The sequence below is a fragment of the Haliaeetus albicilla genome, chromosome 26, assembly GCF_947461875.1.
Source record: "Haliaeetus albicilla chromosome 26, bHalAlb1.1, whole genome shotgun sequence".
In the NCBI taxonomy this organism is placed as follows: Eukaryota; Metazoa; Chordata; class Aves; order Accipitriformes; family Accipitridae; genus Haliaeetus; species Haliaeetus albicilla.
In genome coordinates this window covers 4,019,977-4,037,949 of record NC_091508.1, presented here as the reverse complement: position 1 = coordinate 4,037,949, position 17,973 = coordinate 4,019,977, and the positions used below count along the sequence as shown (strand labels likewise).

General features: G+C 44.7%; 1 protein-coding gene across 16 annotated transcripts; it reads left to right on the top strand.

Annotated features, from left to right (window-relative positions):
- The first annotated feature begins 201 nt into the window (after positions 1-201).
- LOC104322712 (zinc finger CCCH domain-containing protein 11A-like) lies at positions 202-17,489 on the top strand. 16 transcript variants are annotated; one of them, XM_069771660.1, is made up of 19 exons: positions 206-345; positions 5,738-5,793; positions 7,190-7,242; positions 7,645-7,839; positions 8,038-8,157; positions 8,938-9,061; positions 9,510-9,713; positions 10,039-10,155; positions 10,689-10,769; positions 11,315-11,425; positions 12,178-12,240; positions 12,489-12,584; positions 12,804-12,869; positions 13,420-13,920; positions 14,578-14,651; positions 15,359-15,683; positions 15,995-16,164; positions 16,564-16,631; positions 17,187-17,489. In XM_069771660.1, exons 4-19 carry the CDS (start codon positions 7,786-7,788, stop codon positions 17,449-17,451), a joined length of 2,439 nt encoding a protein of 812 aa, XP_069627761.1. In that variant the 5' UTR covers positions 206-345; positions 5,738-5,793; positions 7,190-7,242; positions 7,645-7,785; the 3' UTR covers positions 17,452-17,489. The 16 variants fall into 16 exon arrangements, with proteins under 16 accessions (XP_069627762.1, XP_069627766.1, XP_069627761.1 ...); XM_069771654.1 differs by having other exon boundaries at positions 207-345; positions 6,779-7,242; XM_069771663.1 differs by having other exon boundaries at positions 211-326.
- Positions 17,490-17,973: the final 484 nt, after the last annotated feature.

The following is a 17,973-nucleotide window of genomic DNA, read 5'->3' as shown; positions in this document are numbered from 1 at the left end:
CCGGGACCCCTCGGAGGAGGAAGGGCTAGAAAAGCCGCCCGCCCCGCTTTGTTTACGGGACCCGCCCGCCCAGCTTTTGTCGCCCCGGTGGGCGGTGCCGCCCGGGCGCTGCGCTCCGTGCGGAGCCCCACCCCCGCCGGTTACCACGGGCGGAAGTGGGCGCTGGTGAAGCCGTTCCGCCCGCCATCTTAGTAGCGGGCGAGCTGAGGTTGCCCGTATGTTAGGCGCCATCTTTGAGGCTGGCAGCGGGGAGGACGACGGCCTGAGCGACGGCTCCGGCGGATCGAGGTGATACGGCGGTGGCAGCGGCGGTCCCTAGGGGTTCGGTAAAGTCCCTGCTCGCCGGTAACTAGAGCCGTTCGTAGACCGCAGGGGCTGGGCAATGCCCTCTCGCCAGGCCCGGGTCCTCTCCTTTCCCCTCAGGGGAAGCAGGCCGCGTCCCCCGCGTCCGGCGGGGCGGGCGGCCCAGGCCGCGTCCCCGAGCCTTCCTCACCGGGGTGTCCGTAGCCACTGGAGCGGGAGGGGGGAGGCGGCGGGGGCAGCGCGGGCTCTCCGGGGACGGTGGTGGGGGTGAGGTGTTCTCCCCGGCCTCGGCGCCCCAGGAGTTTAGAGAGGGGGGAGCTGCTTCCTCGCTGCCCGAGGTAGGCCCAAGGTCCGCTCTGCCCGCGATTACAGGGCCGCAGCCCAGGGCGCAGCTCTCCCGTTCCCCACCCCTGCCCTTCTCTCGGCCCTTAGCCCTTCTGTAGGGCTCGGCTGCCGGCTCCGCTCCCCCCCGCCCCCGGTGGTCTCCCGGGGCAACGGAGTCCTTGGGCAGGCTCTGGAGAGGTTCAGTTGGGCAAATTGAAGATCACAGTGCAGGTGTCTTATGAGTATACGTTTCCAGTTAAAGCCTTGTGCCTTCCTTTTGTAGCAGTGCGTATAAGGGGCGTGCTGTAATGTAGTCATCTGGCAAATTGCTCCTCCGTTCCCCAGAGGAACTGCCTTCAGGAACTGACTAACTCTGGATGCACCCGGCTGTCATCTTAATTTCTCCTTTAGGTTGTTTAAAACAACCCAGTTGGGTGACGTTTGGTTTCGTTTCTTGAGAATTGGACCTAAGAGGTTTCTGTTTTCTTACACTGATGCTTATAATGAAAATGCAAAAGTGATTTTTACTGGTGCAAGGATCAGTATGTGGAGCCTACAGATTGTTCCCAGAACTGGTGCTTTGGGGTGCGTGCTGCCCTCAGAGATTGAGCTCTGGACCATACATTAAAAATAAAACTGTGTTATTTGATTGTAAAAAAGGAGATCTCCTGGGGATAGGGGATTCTGAAATGATATCACAACCACCACTGGGGCATGTGTTTGAATTGGACTCACATTAAACTGATCAGGCTGAACAGATAGGCTGAATTTATTGCTGGGTGGCCGGGTGTTACAGGGGGAAAGCTAGTCTAGAGAAAAATTTCTCTTGCTGTCGCTTCTCATCTAAAATGGCACCCTTCCAAATGGCTGCAAATTGTCTCTTTTTGAGATTTACTAAAACGCTTCAGTGAGGAAGCTGAATTGTCATAGTAAATTGCTGCCAGGCCCCAGCATTGACTTCAGAAATAGAAAAAGAATGAGTGTGTCTTATTTAAGTATGCCTGTATCGCCCAAGAGTAGATGAAGCAGCTCTAGCAGTCCCCTTAGTTTGGAATTGATTCCCGATGCCCATGTGGACATGGAGGAGGAAAAGCTGGTGGACAGAGAGTGCGATAGAGGAGAGCCGCCTGCTAAAAATACGAGAAAGAAGGGGTTATGCATTAAGGGAAAGCCACTACATTAAAAATTGGTGCTGTCTAAAAATTTGTGGAGGATTTGGGATGTGCAGGTACTGCTACAGCTGCGTGTGCTGCAGTCATGCCTGTTGGCACTGAGCAAGATGGAGAGAGCTTCGTTACTGAATGCAGTATGTTGAAGCACGCACTGTTGCCTGGAAGAAGAGCAAAGACTTGCATTGTGTGGAACTTTGGATCTATGGTTCACCTGGTGTGTCATATCTAGAACAAGCAAACAAAAAATGAGCCATGGCAAGCTAGGTGACATCTGCAATCAGAGCGTTGTGTGCGATGGGCCGTGGCTGACAGGCAGGGGTCATAGCTGGAAGTGCTGTAGGGGAGGGTGACTGTGCCTGTAACGTGTCTGTGTCAGCCATCTCCCCAGACAGGGCTTTTAACAGTGGTAGTTGGATGTATGTTCCCAGCTCGCACGTTGGCAGTGACGGTGTGGCAGAGCCAGCGGGCTGTTTTTTCAGCTGGAAGAAGAGGAGGAGTGGACTGCAACTGTGCCTAGGTAAATGACAGCTGTCAAAGAGATTTGCCGTAGACGTGGGTCGTACTGGTGCAGCTGTTGCAGCTGCAGCAGTAGTGAATTCTGGAGCATCTGGAGAAGATGGAGTTTTCTTCGTGCAAGCGATACTGTCCAAAGCCTTTTGATGCCAGAAATCAATAGAAACACATCTGTTGTCTGGAACTTCTTAGTTGACCCTCAGTATACCTGGCAGGCTCCTTGCAATGTTTAAAAAGTATGTCGGGCCGGGCAGAGCAGGGACTCGCTTTGGCACTTCCATGTTGCAGCAATGCTTGCAGACCACGCACCCTGCACGCTGGGCCAGGGCCTGAATGTGCTGTTGGTAACCTGAAGCTGAGGAAGCCCTTCTAGATTTTTCTACGGTTCCACGTGAATTTTTTGCTTTGTCAAGGTGACGTACGTATTGAGCTATTTCTTTTCAATGGATAGGCTTAGAGCCAGTTGTGGTTGAACGTCTCCAGGCTTGGATGTTCCCGGTCCATCTTTGCCTACTGAGCAGGTGCTTGGTAGGAGAAAGGACATGAATCTTAACCATGGGACTCAGACTGTCAACTACATACTGCTGTGAAGGAACTCGGATAGGAGAATGCACTTAAATAACAGATCAACAGAGCTATTATAAAATTGATTACTGAAGACACTTTTTTTCAATGCCAACATATTAGAAGCTCTTACGGGTTGTGGCACTAAGAGTCAGTTCCCATCTATAACATGACTGTACAACAGCGTAAGAGAAAAATTTGTCATGGCTTTGGAGAAAGCCCAACATGGAAGTATGCACTGAACTGTTGATACCCGGACCCTGAACCACCCACAGACTACCTGACAGTGCTGGCCCAAGGATATCTTTTGATACACAGACTGCGCCAGCAGAAGTCCCCTTGTAGAAAACAGGCAGCTCCCTCCCACTGGCTTTGCTAAAACTTCTGCAGTAGGAAGTGTCCTACAGAACCAAGTTACCAAACTGATGTGTGGCTTTCCCTTAATCCCCTCCCCCCGGCTTTCCACCTTCCAACAGCACTGCCGGCATTGTGCGCACAGTGCTAGGTGCCAGCTGCTGTGTTTGGCGTATATTTTGAAATTAATGATTCTGGACTTTGAGCACAGGGGCACTGAGAGCAGGTCAGCAGGTACTTAAGCGATTTTCTTGCTCATTCTGCTAGTTCTTCAGGGACTCCAGCATCCAAACGATCTTGCACAGGATCACTTGAAGCAGGAAATGGCTGCTCAGCGAACCTCTCTCTACCTTTTAGGTTAAAGTGACTTTAAACCAGCTGAAGGTGGAGCAGCATCCCCCAGGGAGGGAGAGTGGGTCTCTTCTCAGCTCATTCCAGTGGTCCCAGATGTCTGATGGGTGCAAGATTGTTGGCCTGCAGGTGGAGGCCAGTGGGGAGCTGCAGTTCTTAGTCAAGCACTGCCAGTGGTCACGTCCATCTGGCTTTGCAGAACGTGTGGAAAGACTTTCAAATGAAAGGTGTCGCTGTGGCTTTTGGACTGGGAGATGGGTGAAATATCTTGGGCTTGAAACTGATTTCCTCCGGAGTGGTGCGCTCGGGTCTGAACACTTTGTCTTGGCCACTTTACTAGATCCCTGCTGTAAAGGTTGCTTTGAAGAATTCCTTCTCCTGCAGAGACATCTTGATGTGTCAAGCTAAAGAGAGATCTGTAGTGAAGCAGTGTGTGACCTGATGAGTGCTTCAGTTGAGGGTTATTCTTTGACAGTTAGAGAAACACTGGGCCAATCAGCCCTTTCAAGAACAGACTGATTTGCCTCTCATTTTAAGGAAGGATGTCCTAATTCAGGTCATAATGCAGCGTTCTCTATGTAACTTGTGACACCTAGTGCACTTTCAGCCTGTGGAGTGCTGTAAAAAGCAGGTAAAACATCAGCAGCTGTTTTGCGGCTGGGGTAAGGCTGACGGATTGACAAGGGGGATGAGAACACGTAGTTCCTGGTGCTCTGCCTTCCTTGTGATCTGACTGTCTTAATAAACAGGGGGGGGTGTTAAGCATCTTTAATATTTTTGTAAGCGATTAAAGGCACAAAGTAGAGCAGCAAGAGAGACTGCCCAAGTGAAATACTTTGTGCTTTATAACCCGCAAGTACCCACAGGTAGGTGCAATAATATTCCTCTCATGCGTTTGTTGGGGTGCAACAAAAAAGTTTTGTTCCCTTCTTGGTCTTTGGTACAGGACAAAGGCAGGTCAGCAAGCTGGAAGGTTAGATCAGGGAGTGGGACTGTTTATTCAGTACCGAGAAAGACGAGCTTGTAAAACAGACTAGACAGACTTTCATTGTACTATTTATCTTCCCTTAGCAAAGGTGGAGTTTATGGTACTTGCTGGCATGTTTTTCCTGACCCCTAGCTACTGCATCTGTAATTATTTTTTTTTATTTTTTTTTTTTCCAAAATGAATTCAAAATCTCTTAATACAAAAACTTTACTGGAGTTCTGGAGAAAAAACAAGTGTTTAAGATTCTCATCAATTTGCTTGAGACCTGCTGAGTGCACCAGAGTTACTCATTCGTATTCAGACTTTCAGGGGTTAGTTCAGTTGATTTCTGTTTAGCAGTCAGATTGCCATGTTAACTGATACCAGTTTAAAAAAAAATATGTTTTTGAGATAACCTTTTTTAAAATGGAAGGACTTTTGTGGAATTCAGAACTTTGAGGTTTTTGGAAGGGGTGTTTCTCCTTCTGAGTGTGTGTGGGGGGGGAGTTGTAAAGGGTTTTTTTGTTCGTTGGGGGTTTTTTGTGTTTTTTTGTTGTTGTTTTAAAGTTTTGCTTTTTTCCCATTCCTTAAACAAGATCCATTCAAATTCTGAAGAGGTCTTGAAGTCTGCTCAGGAGTATGGAAGGCAACAAGTAAAATGCTGAGCTGCTTGGGTATTCAAAAGAGCTAGATCTGAGGGGATTTCTCTTTTCCCCCCATGGTGGTGGATATAGTAAAGTTGCGCTATACAGGTGTGTCTCACTTCCTAGGGAAAAGAAATGGCACCTTCTAGACCATGAATTCCTCCTGATTTGTATTGGAATGCCTCTGCTGGGCAAAGCGGTGGTCCTTAATTGCCTTCCATTTAAGAGTTGGCTTGTGCAAACTGCAGAAATCATGCTTGTAATTTAATTTAATTATCAATGGCATCAGTAACACATTTGGAAAAATGTTTCTTGTCAAACTTCTACCTGAAGGAGCGCCAGTAATTTCTAGAAGGAGATGCATAGGAATCTGTATGACACAACAGTCTGTTTTTGAAGGTGCTAAGGGTGAAAAGTGAATAGTCCCATCAATACTGAAGAAGGGAAGGAAACCTTGCGCTTAACAACTATTTTTCTTCCCTTTGCCAAGCAGTCAAAACCCAATAACTAACATGAGAACCCAACTTTTCCTCTCTTTATTTTAGATTTGGGAAAATTCCCTGCCAAAAATAAAAATCCTGGAAAATTCACTAGTGTTTGTGTGAGTAGAAGGTTCCAACCTTTTGTTATTAATTTGTAAGAACTATTTCATTCAGTTTTGTCCAAGAGAGTCAGAAATACTTGCACAGAAATGCGCAGCATCTGAATGACAGGGGTCAGAATCACTTGAATTTGAGCTTTATCGGGTCTGGTTGCAGGTTTTGTGGCATTTAGTATCTTTAAAACAATAATAATCAAAGTATCTGACTTCACATCCAAAAAACCTGCTTGTGGCTAGGGAAGATCAGTTTCAGCTCTGGAGGCACCAAAAAATCATCAGCTGTTGAATTGGACCTAAGCCATCTTTTCAAACCTTCCGTGATCTTGCTGCAATGCATAATGATGGATATATGGATTAGAGAACAGCGTATGATGGCAAACTTGTAGCATTGGCTCTGAGGTAAAAAGAGAACAAATTCTTTCCAAAAATCAAAGTAATTCCAAATTCTTGGTATCACGCAGCCATGCCACTTGCAAAGGAAGCATTTCCCTGCCTCTCAAAGCTTGCTGTATCCTCGATCTGCTGTCTTCCTGCTGTTAATTGATTGCAACTCTGCGTGTCCGATTAGGGCTAAAAGTTGCTTTCGATATGGATATCATGCAACATATACTGTGCACGCTCGTGTGTATAGATATGTTTATACTGTATGCATGTACATATGTATGCCTATTTGTGTGCTGGCCCCAAAATCACTCGTGTTATAAAGCATCAGCCTTGAAGGCATATTCATCAAACTATTATGTAGATCTTTTGGTTTTGCCAGTTCCCTCAAAATGAGAGATTTTTTTATGCAGTCTGCGGTGGCAAATAGCCCCACATTCTAATTTTTACTATCACTCTTGCTGACTTTATGATCACTCACTCTTGGTGGTGTGTATAAACACATCTGTGTATGTATATACATATTTGTGTATTTATACGCACAAGTATGTTTTTGCTGTACAGGTAATAAAGATGGGGGAAGGTTTTTGTGTTTTCTTAATAGGTGAAGAAATCTTGAAGACCAGAAATTGCAACTCACTGAATTTTAAATTAAAAAAAAAAAATAGAGAAATTTAAAATTGTTCGGCTGTGGAAGATGGATCCTCATTTTTGCAGCCTCTTTGAATCACACGTTCATCTTTAAATGCACTGGGTTTTTTTGTTGGCCTTTTTTTGGTTTTTCCTTTTTTTTTTTCTTTTTTTTTTTTTTTTTTTTGGAAGAGCTAACTAACCCTGGCTGTCTCCAGTCTGACAGTTTTCAAATGGACTTGCTTCCTCCATTAGTTGTAAGATGTTTTAAAGCACATCCTATGTTTGAATTGTGGATGAGAGGTTCCCTTGGCAATGTGAGGAGGAAAATTCTTTCTACCCCTTTATTATTAATTCACGGATTCAGTGTTGGTTCGACCTACAGGAGAAGTTAACTGGAAGTCTTTGAAGATCAATATCTTTGCTGAAGTTGTCCAGGTATGTGAACGTGAAGATCTACGGTGATTGGAAAATAATGTTTAATATGTCAGTTGTATTTTATGGAAATTGTTAGTACCCACAGTTAATCATTGACTGATAACTCAAATGTATGACCAGTTTTTTAAGAAGTGGCTCTCTTGTTGGGCTTACAGCCACAAGCAGTAGTTTTTTCTGTGCTCTGAGGCATATAACTGTTACTGAGGACACAGAAGAGAACACTTGCTGGCAAAACCCATGCAGTTTTACAGAAGTTTGGCTGTAAAAAAACCCTGGGATACTTTTTGTGACCAGCTGAATTCAAGACATTCCCCCCCTCAAGAGGCTAATTTGATTAACAGAAAGCAGCTGTAAAAATGCTTATTATTTAATTATTTTTCACTTACTGATAACTTTCTTTAGGGTTACTTTTAAAAAGAAGATTTGACTGATCAAGCCATTAGGAGACTTTCAGTCCAAGAAAGAGTGAAGCCAGCTCTTGCCAGGACTGGAGGAAGTCCCTGGTGAGAGCGAACCTGAACTCGTTCTCAGACTTTGTTGATTATGTCTAACCAAGGAGACGACTGCTACTTTTATTTCTATTCCACCTGTAACAAGGTATGTTTGGGCTTCTTTTGCTTTGGGGTTTCTTTTTTTCTGTTGAGTTTTTGAGAAGAGGGGGGAGAGGGGGCGGAGACATCCAGATTTCTGTTAACTTCACAAGCAGTTCGATTCTGCGTCCAGTTCTACTAGCGTGGACTTTTTTTAGGTTGTACTGTTCTAATTTCCTTTTTGTTGATTTCTTTTTGGTTACAGGGAGACAGCTGTTCCTTCCGCCACTGTGAAGCTGCTCTGGGAAATGAGACAGTCTGCACGCTCTGGCAGGAGGGTCGCTGTTTCAGGAATATCTGCAGATTCAGACACATGGAAATTGATGTGAGTGTTTGGCTAAAGATGTGTTCTCCAACTAAATCCCTGAAAGCATTTTTCCTTGCTGTCGGCAGACTGAATGTGCTTGTACGTGATAGATTTACTTGCTTTCAAATGATACTGGTTTCTGTTACTTGGAGGGGGGTGGGAGGAAGTTGGGGGAAGAAAGATCAATTTCTTACGTATATCTCAGCAAGACATTTTTGTATTAGGTGCTGGCATTCTTTTCTTAACAGAGGCAAAAGCAACCACATTAATCAGACTGCTTAAATGTGCTGGAGCAGGGTAGTAGTAAACAGCCTGCAATAGCCTCGCGAGGCCTGGGCTTGATAACGGCCTGTTGGGTCTCTTCTCTCCTGGATTTCTTCCGATAATGTTGTTCTGAGCTCTTGGGGTAGTACAGGGTGGGGAGAGAAAAGATGGGAAGGAAATAAGGCTCTGAAAGATAACTTGAGATAGATTCAAGCTAGGCAATTTAAGGCATTTTTCCCTCTGAATAATCCCAGTATTCTACACATTGTCTTAGTTTAACCCACCCTGAACTGATGTGTGAGAGCCCCCGTCTTCTCCAATGGAATGACAGGAAAGCTAGATAATATGTAGTAGTTACAGCGTACGCAAACTTTGTCGATCTGCCCTGCAACGCTTTCAGTGATAGACTGCCCTTTGGAACGATGTTTCTGCACTGCACTGCGATAGCCCTCTCTCTGGCATGACGTGTAGCTATGTCTCTTAGCAAACCTAAGGCGAGTGTTACCATGAGCTTTTCTTTCTGTCTGTCTCCAGAAGAAACGCAGTGAGATTCCTTGCTACTGGGAGAATCAACCAGTTGGCTGTCAAAAATCCAACTGTGCTTTCCATCACACGAAAGGACGTTATGTTGATGGACTCTTCTTACCACCAAGCAAAAGTGAGTTTCTTGGGTCCTTTTCCTTTAAGCATTAAAGAATTAATTCTGAATATTACTCAGGAGTGGGTACAATGCCGTAGAAGGCATCAAGTAACTGCTCACTGATGAGTGTAGGGAGAAGTGTGCAGTCACAGGCTCTCAGCTAAACGGACTGTAATTCTGGTATTTAATCTTCTCTTTCATGCTCAGCTTCTCTGTGCTTTGTGTGATCTTTGCACTCCAGGTTGCTTTCCCCTCATGTAATCCTTTCTGGAGGGCAGGGTGGTGAGATGAGTGTGTGAAGGGAAGCCGTTGTTCCTAGTGTGTTCGTAGGGGTGGGGAATAGGAAACTCTGAATTCAGCAGCCAGGTGGGTTATCTACCTTATCTACCGTATCTAGACAGTGAGTGCAAGGTTGGGGTGAAAGTTTTACATGGCCAAATGAGAGATGATCCTCGTCTTCCTCTAGCTACGCTTCCAAGTCCACCTGAGTCTGCAGAAGATGATGTGAAAATGGCTCAGGCGTCACTGCAGCAAAACAAACTTTCTGTCCAGTCAAATCCCTCTCCGCAGCTGAGGGGGGTGATGAAAGTGGAAAACTCTGAAAATGTCCCAAGTCCTACACATCCTCCAGTTGTAATCAATGCTGCAGATGATGATGAAGATGATGATGGTGAGTGTTTTTTACTTACTGAAGGCATTTCTACTGGAGGTGAATGTATGAATGACAGAATGCCTGAACTGTGTAGTGTTTAAAGCTACGGACGAGAGTCTGGAGTCTTAAATATCTTTTCCCCGGTATAGCTCTTACGTATATGATCGTATGAAATCCATACAGCTGTTTAAAAAAACCCTTCCTACTAACAGTTGCTTGTAGTTAAGAATGCGAACAAAATATGAACCGTGGACTGAAATGTCATTGTACGTGCTACATGAGCATGAAACGTCTTGTATAATCCCTGCTCCATAACTGAATAGGTTTTATTTTGGACTTTCAGACCAGCTTTCTGAAGAAGGAGATGAAACTAAAACACCCGTCCAGCAACCGGCAACAGAAGCCAATAATGGATCGCGGATAATTTCCACTAGGAAATGCAGGGCTAATACAAAGCAAGGTATTCTAGCAGCTGTAGTAGGATGGCTTGGAAGGAGAACTTGACGATTAATTCCAAAGCGATATGTTCTAAAACTACGATAGAGCATCGGGTAGCTGGATGGAGTCAGTTATTTCCATGAGCTCATTCCTCTCTAATAATGTCGTGTGTCCCTTGGGTCAGACAGGTGAACTCCTCCTTGTTGACTTTTGTAAAATAAACGAAATAGAGCCACAGCGTGGAGTTTAAATGCCTGCAGATGTGTCCTTTCAAACACTGTGGGAAGCCATGTGTAATGATAGAGGAATCTAATATCGTGTAGGTGGATTAAAATGCTTAAAAACGGTAGGTTTTACTCTGTAGGATGGGAGGAGAGGTGCCAGTTGCTTACCAAAATACCCATCCGTTCTATGGCTTTTTTTACTGGTGGGGAGTGTTGAGAGGGTTTATTTGGAAGACTTTGGAAGGGTTCTGAGCTGTAAGAAGCTTGAGGATGTGTGCTCTTCAACATGTGCCTTTAGGCCTCAGCTTCATTAACCATTTTCTGTTTTCAGAGGACAATTTAAATTTTGGAATAAAAACACTTGAAGAAATCAAATTGAAGAAACTAAAGGAAAAAACAAAAAAACAAGGTGGTGAGTTAATATCCCTTACTTTCTTATCCTTGTGCCTTCTGTTCACCTTCATCTCTTTTTTTTGTTTTGTTTTTTTTTTTGTTTTAAACCCTCTGATAGTACCTGGATAGCTGGCTATGCACTGGTGAATATGAATCTTGGCAAGAGAAGGGAAATTTTTTGGGGCTGTTGGATTCAGACTGGGAGGTGATTGCAGCCGAGAGCTGCTTGAGGGACAGACTTCCAACTTAGTTGCAGACCTTGAGCTACTTTGGTGTGCAGTCTGTTTTCTTAAACTCAAACAGCTGATACTGTAGATCGGAATTCCAAGCACAAATCAGAGGGAAATTGCTCATTTCTCTTATTTATGTGCAGTGGTCATTGTATGTTTGACGGTAATGGATAACTAATGTCTTTGGTCTTTGTGGTAGTTCTTCTGTTTTGGTTGGTTGGTTGGTTTCTGTTTGTTTGAGGTTTTTTTTTTGTTTTCGTGTTTTTGTGGTTTGTGTTTTTTTTTTTTTTTTTTTTTCCTCTAAACATTCTTATGTTTTGCTTGCTATGATCAGAAGGTCCTTCAGGAGTTTCTGTTCCTCCACTCCAATCTCGGGCTATTCCTGTGCCAGAAAAGGAAAATGTACGGACAGTAGTGAGAACTGTGACTCTGTCTACAAAGCAAGGTAACAGCGAATACTATTGTTTCCACTTCACGGCTCCTCAACCAAAAGGTCAAGTAATAATTAAGATAATTCAGACAGGTTAGCCTGCTGGTGCTGCCTTTTCTAATTAAAACCATGCTTTTATGCTTCAAGGCCCTGGTTTGATTGGAAATATTTGGCATTTGTAGGTGCTCAGGTTGTTGTGTTGCAATAAAAGACCCAGAAGCGGTTTTTATCAGCCTGACATTAAGCCGTAGCTCATCATGTATTACACCACCTTACTCTCCAGTGTGCTTAATTGGACTCTCATGTTCCTGAAGTTGAGTGAGATTTGTGAATGAGCTAATGTGTCGACAGCACGTGGCAGAAGTAGCGGTTGGGTTAAGTGCAGTAGCAGCAGAGAGAGAGGCTAATGTCAATATGAGTGTCAGTATGCAAAAAAGGGGATAAGTGGAAAAAGCGGGCAGTAATGAAAGGGCAGACCTATAGAAGATGGTATTATACAAGTAGGCAATTTTTGAAGCGTTGACGAGGCTGACGGTGGCACTTGCGGACAGTAGCGTGATAGGAGTCTGTGTATAAGTGGTGGTGTTCAGATCTGCACAAATTCCTTTGAAAGGCAAAAAAACGTGTGGCACTACTGCTACTCGTAGTCACTCGTTTCTGTGGTTTGGCTACCAGAAGAGTGCCTTTTGCTGGGACATGGGCTAGAAGGACAATGCTCTTAGTGGCTACCGGTTTCTGTGCAGTGAAGAGATTATTCTTTGTTTTAGGGGAGGAGCCTGTGATTCAACTGAATCTTGGCGAGAGGATGGGAAAACGGAAAGCCTCTGTAGGTAAGAGCTTTTTGTGAGCCGTTGTTCGGTGCCCTCATCTAAAGGGTATTTTTGCTGCGTGCCGGAGGAAAATATATTTTGGCAGAGATGTGTATTGGCGGCAGGCAGAAGTGGCAAATTTGGTTAGCAGCTGAAAGGCAAATCTAAGAAAAGATCCCTGGAAGCATTGAAGTTTGTGGCTGACTGTTCTAAAATCCTCCTCCAGAGAAATGTTCTTAAAGTATTGCTTGTTTTCTCTCTTTCTGAAGCTGGTAAAAGTGTCCTTCCGTTAAAGCGCAACCTTGCTGACAGGCTGGGGAAGAAGATAGAGGTTCTGGAGAATGCTGACAAAGCACCAAAGAGAGGTACGGCTACTAAGCAGACATCTGGATTTGATGCACAGATTTCCTGTTTAGGTTTGCTGTTTGTCCTTTCTTCTAGTGGTTCTTTTTGCGTGTTGGTTGAGGGCTCAAGGTAGCTCTGAATCCCAGTGAAGTGATGGCTCTCATTTCAAAATGAGATTTATGTGAACACCAAATGGAGCTTTATGCAGTCTGTCAAACTTTCTCTGTTCTCTCTTGTAGTTCAAGTCCCCAGGTCTCTGAAGGAGAGGCTAGGACTGCCCTCTGAACAGAGCAGTACAGAGACAGGTACGAACTGGCTATTAAGTATGCCTTCCCCTTTCGTCTTTCCATGAGCTTTCCTACGGCCCTAAAAGTTAATGTAAAAAAACCTGCCTGATTCCTCTTGCTCGAGTCCTGAAGCTGTCCTGTTTAGCCACTGTCAGAGATCTGGCTCTAGAGGGGGAGGGTGTTTTCTACTCGTGCCTCATCAGGGTTTCCGCTTGAAAACTGCTGTGAACCCTCAGAAGCTGCAGTATGCTTACGCACAAGTAGGACAGAAGCACTGCCAGGAGCAGGAGTTTGAGATGCGAACAGAGAGACAACGGTCTGAGAAAGTAACAAAATAAAATAAACTAATGCTGTTTGTGTTGCCACTCTCTCCGGATAGCACTAGTTTTCAAAATACAAGTGGCTTAAAGGAGGAGAATACCGTGCAGAATGGTGCTGTCCTAAGATGCATTCTTGGGATCACGCAAACCTAGTTTTCCTTAGTACTGTGACAGATTTTGGAGACTTTAAATATTGCTGGACTCTCCTTAAATGTTGGTGCTTCTCTTTTTTTTTTTCATGATGACAGAGAAGGCTGCTAAGCCAGCAGGAGAGATCCATGTGAAAACACTGGAGGAAATTCGACTTGAGAGAGCTCACCGGAGACGAGGAGAACCCCAAGTGAAACCCCAGGCAGAAGGACGTTGTAAAACAGAAGATCCCAGCTTGGGGGCAAGACCTTCCCCTGCAGTTTGTGTCAAAACTTTCTCAGGCTCCCTGGCTGAAAAAAACCACAAGCGATTGGAACGAGAGAAGCAAAAACCAGAAGAGTTTCCTACCGAGACAAAAGTTGAGAGCGAACCCAAGAAGCAGAGCATACTTGCTCCGTCTGTGCCCAGCCAAATGCGCCCAGCAGAGCTGACAGGTAAAGCCAAGCCAGCAGGAGAAGTGCGTGTTAAAACCTTGGAAGAAATCAAGCGGGAGAAAGCTCTGCGGATGCAGCAGAGTGGAGGAAAAGTGCCAGCTCCACCAGCACAACCTGAACCTGCCCCGACAGGGAGGAGGTTGTTACGGATCACAAAGCTAATAGGTAATAAGGTGATTTGATACCTGCCCTGGTGAAGCGCTTCCCCTGTCGAGCAAATTCAGTTTGCTGAGGTTTTGCTTTGCTTTTTCCTTCTGCATATCGTAGAGGGTAGAAGAGTTTAAGGCTACAAAGTCAGAAGGCAAGGAAGTGCCAGAATATGCAACCATATTCTTTTCCATGAATCGCGTGATAGCTTTCTGTATTTCCCACTGGAAAATTCTTCCACTGAGGAGCTTTGTAGCCTAGTTTCTTGCTTCTGCTTTTTCTGCCATCCGCTTGTGGTATGGGATCTTCCCTGGGCTGAATCCAGGCTTACCTTCGTCTTTGGCATATGTGTTGTTTAATTCAGTTATTGATGTATCTATGTTTGCAAAGCATGTATCAACTTCTTAATGTGAGGGCCAGTTTTTGTCAAAATTGGCAGAGCAGTAAAGATACCGTTAGGATTATATAAGCCACGTAAAAAGAGAATAGTGCGATTGAGGGAAAGAGAGCTGGAACGGTGCAGGGATTGCTTACTGTAGCCTTTCCCTCTGTCCCATTATTAGACGTGAGGAAGTCAACACAGCAAGGAAACAGAGGTAGCCAGGTTTCTTTATTTCTGCTGTTGACAAAATGATGATTTTTTTTTTTTTTTTTTTTTTTTTGCTTGTTTTGAAGCACCTGGAAGAGAAGAAAAGAAGATAGTGGAATTGAGCAAGCCTTCTCCCAAAGCTGTCTCTGCAGCTGCAGAGGTGAGTCCTTTGTGAAGACATACATCTATCTATTCATACAGTTTTTGATACATTTTGTTATGTTTTGTTTGTAACTGGCTGCATGCTCCCAGTTTGAGTGTGTTCCTACCTTCCCGCATTTGGTAAGCGCTGCAGTGCTGTCGCAAGTCCTGTCACTACTTTGAATAGCATTTCCAGACAACGTGTTAAACCCCAAGCTTTGAATTAATGTTATTATACCTGACAGTGAATAAGAAACCCTATTAGCACCAGATAAAATCTGCGAGGTTAATGTTTTTCTTCTCCGTGACTTTATCTGTGAGACTGGAAGAAGGAGATCTTAAAATCCTGGGCTAAGAACTTCAATAGAAAAGGCTGGAGGTTTGTATTAGAGGAAATCAGTCTGTCAGGGAATGCTGTCTTGGGGGAGCTTGTATGGCTTCCTGTTGCTGAAAAAGAATGTACTAGATTACAGCTAGAGTCTTCTGCTCTACTGAAGAAGCTTGCTGTGTTGGGAATTGTAGGCTTTTGAAACTATTTCCATAGCAAAGCATGGATCTTGTTACAGGTTACAGGCAACGTTTTATGGGGAAAAATGTCAGATCTGAATGGTATTAACATGCTCTGTTCCACACGGAGCTATTTCAGAGGGATTGCTACTGAGATTTTCTGAATGAAATCTCCATAGATTTTTGTCCCCTTAGTCCTCTTCTTTTGCTTCCTTCCAGCCCTCTGATCAGAGTGCAACTAATTCTAAAGTTCAAGTGAAGAGCCTTGAAGAGATAATGTGGGAGAAGCGGCAACTGAAGCAACGCCAAGAAGAGAAGCTTCAGAAGGAAGCAGCTGCTGTGCCATCTCCTACTGAACAGGCAATCAAGGATAAAACTGCAGCATCAGGGAGTCCTGAATCCAGTGTGGTTTCAGGGTCAGCTTATCAGCTTCCAAAGAGGATATTGGTGAAATCTCCGGGAGATGGGGTTGAAAGCCCCGGAAAGGGTGCTGCCGTATCACCAGGGAAACGGGCAGCTCAACTTCTGGAATGGAAAGCTGAAAGTAAGTGTTGACTGTATGTTAAAGAGTTACTTTGGTCATGCTTTGAAAGAAAGGCAGAGGGTGACAATTTTCACGTTGTTACTCTGGCTCCTTTTTGTAATATCTTTGCTCCTTCTTATGGCTTGTTGGTAAACAGAGTTTACGGTGTGGAAAATACTGCCGAGAGTCTGGGAAATGGCAGTGGAATTGTGCTGGCTAAATACATTTAACTAGAAGGGTTGTGGCGCTGTTAAGAGAACCTGTTTGTTTGTTGTTTTTTTTTTCCTGAGGCAGAGCAAGACTGCATCAGTTCTCTCTTCCTTTTACTCTAGCCAAACGGAAGGAGTGCCTGAAGCCTTTGGATGGGAAAGCCACCTCTCCCACAAAGCAGCCACTGAAACGTAAGGCAGCCGAGAGTCATCCGTCTGCCGTGGCGGCTGTGAAGCCACTGAGTGCCACTGGTGGCGATACGAAGGAGCCTTCAGCTAAAAAAGCAGCTGTGGTAAGGAGAGCGGCTGAGGCAGTAGTGGGTCCCTAGTAAAATTTATGCCCAAGTTGTAGCCTCCTCTTGGAGAAAAGATGGAAGACTGAAACGTTCTATGGGTCTCTGTTCCCTTTTAAATCCAGAAGGGGTCGCCAGGACGCTTGTAGTACCTTTCTGCTTTTTACGAGGTGAATGGCAGTGTTTACATAATGCTCCGCTACGTCCATTAATGCTGTGTTCTTCAAAAAGACCCAAGGTCGTTAGTAAACGTTAAGGCAATGCTAACTTTTCTTCAGGTGTGCCCTGGCTCTGTAGTTTGGTTAAGGCTCAGCAATGCCAGAGGAGAAGCAGCGGAGGAAGAATCTGCAAAGCAGTCTTTGACCTGTGTATCCTAAAAACCATCTTGCTTCTTCCTAGGCTGTTGTTCCGGCTTTGCCAGAGGACAGCCTCCTCTCCATACGCGGGAGAGAAAAACCCCAAACCAGGTAACAACCACAACTTGTTCTTTTTCTTGATCAGTGTGCCTTTCACGTGAAACTAAGGGGGTTTTTTGTCACACGTGGAAAGATTAGAGTTTTGAGATACTTCATGCCAAAATCCAGCAGAGGAAAAATTCGTCTGAAATAATAAGTTTCTAGCAGCTGGCTGGACTGCTTATCTAGATTCTTGTCTGAAAACGCTGCAAGTTGGTACAGCTTTTCAGTGGCTTCTTGGGTTTTCTGAACGCCTGCAGAGGTTGGCTTGGTAACCTTTTTGCAGTCAAATTAGTAAAGGTGGCAAAGTGTTTCTGGCGACAAAAACGGAACCTTCTTTGCCAGACCCCAGATGCTGTGTCTTCGCGGATAAATCCCCAAAGTGCAAAATGTACCTGCTGATACATTGGACTCTAGAAGCAGCCCCAGGTTAATTGAATAACAGTCCCTGCATAAGGCTGAGGGGTAGGAGGGATTAACTACCATTTTAAGAGCTGGTTTGCAGAAAACATCTCTCTGGTTAAGGAATGTCATACACTGATTTGCTCTCTTTCTTGTTCTTCCCAGTCCTGAACTGCATATTGGAAGCCAAGCGGACTCTGTGGCACCGTCGGAGGTCTCAAGCTCGACCTCAGCTTCCTCACAAGTAGCAGTAAAGACACGCCGGTTGAGCTCCACAGGAGCTGGGAAAGCACCTTTATCTGTAGAAGATGACTTTGAGAAGCTTATTTGGGAAATCTCAGGAGGGAAACTGGAAGCAGAAATTGACCTGGACCCAGGGAAGGATGAGGATGATCTCCTCATGGAACTTTCTGAAATGATTGACAGCTGAACTGCATAGTCTTAAGGTTTAAAAAAAAAAAATTAAAACTGATTATTTTGTTGGATACCCAGACGTGATCCTTTTTCTAGCTGAGGCTTTGCAAGGAGTCTTAAAGCACATTTGAACTGGTAGAAATTGTCAGTATCTGCACTCAGTTGTCCTAAACTTCCCTGCTGGTCAGAGTCAAGGTCCCGTGCATCAATTCCGTGACCCTCGGTGTCTACCTTCCACATGAAGAGGACGAAGCGCTTGTTTATTTCAGAACAGGGACATGCCCATCTACGAACTGTGGTGGTTGTGAACTGATCTACTGATATGGTGATGCTCTGAAGGCTTAAACTTAAAGCTTCTTCATTCCTCCCCCCTTGGCAAAACTCTGTATTCAGTGCGTTTCAAAGCTTTGGTATTCTGATTTCTTCGACAGTTGATATCCCAAGTCTAGAGTTACTGTGTTAACTCTTCAATTTTATTTATGTATGTTATCATGTTGACTTTGATCTTTTAGGGTAACGTAATGAAAATGTCAGGGTG

Coding starts and splice junctions, on each gene's coding strand:
- LOC104322712 (XM_069771661.1), top strand. CDS start 7,786: ATGTCTAACCAAGGAGACGACTGCTACTTTTATTTCTATTCCACCTGT. Junction 12,870..13,419: donor ACAGAGCAGTACAGAGACAG/GTACGAACTGGC, acceptor TCATGATGACAG/AGAAGGCTGCTAAGCCAGCA. Junction 16,165..16,563: donor CAGCTAAAAAAGCAGCTGTG/GTAAGGAGAGCG, acceptor GCTTCTTCCTAG/GCTGTTGTTCCGGCTTTGCC.